At 37.0% G+C, this 3,375-nt stretch overlaps 1 protein-coding gene and 1 long non-coding RNA gene across 2 annotated transcripts in view; both read left to right on the top strand.

The window, feature by feature from the left end:
- LOC127744755 (uncharacterized) overlaps nt 1-1,070 on the top strand; it is a 2,942-nt gene extending 1,872 nt beyond the window's left edge. Inside the window, exon 3 of the long non-coding RNA XR_008005785.1 lies at nt 1,018-1,070. This is a non-coding gene — a long non-coding RNA (uncharacterized LOC127744755). The remainder of the gene's footprint in view (nt 1-1,017) is intronic.
- A 188-nt stretch (nt 1,071-1,258) lies between these two features.
- LOC107474380 (uncharacterized) lies at nt 1,259-2,646 on the top strand. The gene is made up of 5 exons (XM_052257828.1): nt 1,259-1,425; nt 1,687-1,755; nt 1,840-1,911; nt 2,312-2,380; nt 2,465-2,646. The coding sequence occupies exons 2-5, from the start codon at nt 1,710-1,712 to the stop codon at nt 2,644-2,646; spliced, it is 369 nt and encodes a 122-aa protein (XP_052113788.1). The 5' UTR covers nt 1,259-1,425; nt 1,687-1,709.
- The last annotated feature ends 729 nt before the right edge of the window (nt 2,647-3,375 follow it).

The raw sequence follows: 3,375 nt of genomic DNA, 5'->3' as shown, positions 1-3,375 counted from the left end.
TGATGGCGGCATTCAAGAGAATCCGGAAGGTCTAAACCTTGTCTGTGGTATTCTGAGTAGGATTCAATGATTGAATGACTGTGACGAGCTTCAAACTCCTGAAGGCGGGGCGTTAGTGACAGACGCAAAAGAATCACTGGATTCTATTCCGGCCTGATTGAGAACCGACAGATGGATAGCCGTGCCGTGACAGGGTGCGTTGAACATTTCCACTGAGAGGATGGGAGGTAGCCACTGACAACGGTGAAACCCTTGCATACAGCTTGCCATGGAAGGAGCCTTGCGTGCTTGAAGAAGAAGACAGTAGGAAAGCAGAGATTCAGAAGATGGAGCATCTCCAAAACCCCAACCTATTCTCTATTACTGCAAAACAAGTACTTATTTCATGTTCTTTTTCTTTTCACAATCAATCCTGATAATTTCTGATATCCTGACTAAGATTTACAAGATAACCATAGCTTGCTTCAAGCCGGCAATCTCCGTGGGATCGACCCTTACTCGCGTAAGGTATTACTTGGACGACCCAGTGCACTTGCTGGTTAGTTGTGCGGGATTGCAAAAGTGTGATTGCAATTTCGTGCACCAGTTCTATTTATTATTTATTTATTACTATGTGTTTTTGTTCAACCACCTAGACGCTAGAGTTTAGGCAGCATGTAAATAAATTTGAGTATCTTATGTTTAGTTGGAGTGCAATGAGCTGTTAGGAAACTTTCTCTCCAAATGATAGATATAGTTTATAGTTGTTCTCAAATAATTTGGGTCTGCTGCCTGGGTCCTGGCATGTTAATGCATCTGATTATGCATCTTCTTGTTAATAAAGGTCCAGGTTACTTAAAAAGATACATAAATAAGATACCACTATGTCTATTTTGGTTTCCTTCTGGCCCTTTTTAATGTAGCAATAACTTATTTTTACATCTTGTAAGGGCATGTGCCATGTGGAAATCATCATAAAGTCGATGATGATGCATCGAAACTTTTATGGCTATATTATAATTTCCCATGTGTTGATAGGCTCCTTGCTCGTGAGGGGATAAATGCAGAGCAACTTGCAAGGGACCTGAAGTCATTTGAATTGAAGGTACTTATCTTCAGATGGCTTTATTGCTTAATTCAATCAACTACTACTATTTGCTAACAACGTTCCTCTCTATTAAAATATAGACAAGATCAGTTCAAAATGATCACAACTTGAATATTATCACAACTTGAATCCTTAGAAGCTTCTGGGATGTCGAAATTCGGGAATGATCAAGCGCGGGAAGTTCCTCTGATACAAATCTGTTAGACCTAAAGGCCATCTTGCCATACTTATTTATCTTTTTGAGAAGAATAGGAAATACCCATCAGTTATTTACAAGGCACTGAGCAAGGGAATTTAAGCGCTGTTGCTTAAATATCTACGTAGCAATATGACTATCAGTTATTATCGCTATCCTGCCTTTTATTGCTTAATAAAATTTCTTAATTTAGTTGATTGGTTTTATCACGAGTCTTAGGAATTGAAACTTGAGAGGACCAGTTCCTGATTTAAGCAGGATACCCCGCCTTCTTTATCTATAAGTTCCATGATCTAATTTTCATGTAACATAAGATTTTGTACCATGTGTAGTGCTGATAAATAGAGACTAGAGTTATGTAGTCTGAAAATGTTTTACTGACTATTATTTATAAAAATTTCAGAGACCTCAGTTTCAATCAGTTGAATGGATCAATTCCTAGCAACAAGCTTTCCAACAACCTCACAACCATGTAAGGATCTATTTTGTATGAATATTTTTCCTTGCATACATAATGTTTTTACTTTTAGTTTCTGATATCCACTAATATATGCAGTGATTTATCGAACAACAAGCTTACTGGAACTATTCCATCCTACTTTTCTAGTCTTCCTGTTCTTCAAAGATTGTAAGTTTCTTTCTATTTAGCATCCTTTTCACACATTTTACCTTGAATTGCTTAGTAAGATAATATTTCTTTGGAACAATCATGGCATCATGATAAAGTAGATGAAGACTTTCAAGTTTCGACTAAATATCATCTTCTCTGGCAGGTCACTTGAAAACAATTTATTGAAAGGCAGTGTTTCTTCCGCCATTTGGTAGAACAAGACTTTGAATGGCAAAAAATTTATCTTGTAAGATCAGAAGTGATGAATTCTACAAATTTTGGCCACTTAGATGTGTAATTGGGAGTGTTTATCTATGCTTTTCATATTTTTTTTAATGTTGTTGACATTTTTCATGTTCCTTTTTATAGATGTTATCGAAATTTCTGAAATGCTAAGCATATGTTTCTCATCATGCAGGGAGTTGCAAAACAATAGCCTTACAAGCATATCAGGCACTACTGATATTCCTCCAAATGTCACACTCTCGTATAGTTCTAATACACCGGCTATAGATCTTTTTTATGCTTGTTAATATTATATATATATAATGCAAAAATTGATGTATTTCAGGCTCAATGGAAATCTTCTCTGCTCAAATAACAAGTCCTTGGTTCAATTCTGTGGATCTGAGATTGCTGACAATAACACAAATGGCATTGTTTCAACAAATTCCAGCTCATGCCTTGCTCAAGCGTGCCCTCCTCCTTTCGAATATTTCTTGGACTGTTGGTGCACGAAATTGTGATCTCTAACAATGACATTTAACTTGGTGTGCGCATCTACTAACTCAACACTTTCTTCACAACTTCGTACAACTAATCAGCATGTGCACTGGGTCATCCAAGTAATAAACCTTACGTGAGTAAAGGTCGATCTCACGGAGATTGTTTGTATGAAGCAAACTATGGTCATCTTGTAAATCTCAGTTAGGCAGATAATAAATGGTTGTGGAATTTTTGAATAATAATAATAAATAAACAGAAAATAAAGATAGAAATATTTATGTAGATCATTGATGAGAATTTCAGATAAGTATATGGAGATGCTTTGTCCCTGTTGAATCTCTACTTTTCTACTGCCTTCCTTCAATCCTTTTTACTCCTTTCCATGGCAAGCTGTATATAGGGCATCACCGTTGTCAATGGCTACATCTCATCATCTCAGTGAAAAAGGTCCAAATGCTCTTGTCACAGCACGACTAATCATTTGTCGGTTCTCGATCACGTCGGAATAGAATCCATTGATTTTTTTACGTTTGTCATCACGCCCAACAATCGTGAGTTTGAAGCTCGTCACAGTCATTCAATCCTTGAATCCTACTCGGAATACCACAGACAAGGTTTATACTTTCCGGATTCTCATGAATGCCGCCAACAATTCTGGCTTATACTATGAAGATTCTGATCAAGGAATCCAAGAGATATGCGTTCGGTCTAAGGTAGAATGGAAGTAGTTGTCAGTCATGCATTCATAAGTGAGAA

This window comes from Arachis duranensis, chromosome 2 (genome assembly GCF_000817695.3).
Source record: "Arachis duranensis cultivar V14167 chromosome 2, aradu.V14167.gnm2.J7QH, whole genome shotgun sequence".
NCBI classification, from domain to species: Eukaryota; Viridiplantae; Streptophyta; class Magnoliopsida; order Fabales; family Fabaceae; genus Arachis; species Arachis duranensis.
Note: the sequence above shows the minus strand (reverse complement) of the source record. Positions and strands in the feature narration are given on the sequence as shown.

What these genes read in the sequence shown, in the direction of transcription:
- LOC107474380 (XM_052257828.1), top strand. Translation starts at nt 1,710, where the DNA reads ATGGATCAATTCCTAGCAACAAGCTTTCCAACAACCTCACAACCAT. An exon ending in TCCAACAACCTCACAACCAT is followed by an intron (nt 1,756 to 1,839) that starts GTAAGGATCTAT and finishes TAATATATGCAG; the next exon opens with TGATTTATCGAACAACAAGC. An exon ending in CCTCCAAATGTCACACTCTC is followed by an intron (nt 2,381 to 2,464) that starts GTATAGTTCTAA and finishes GATGTATTTCAG; the next exon opens with GCTCAATGGAAATCTTCTCT.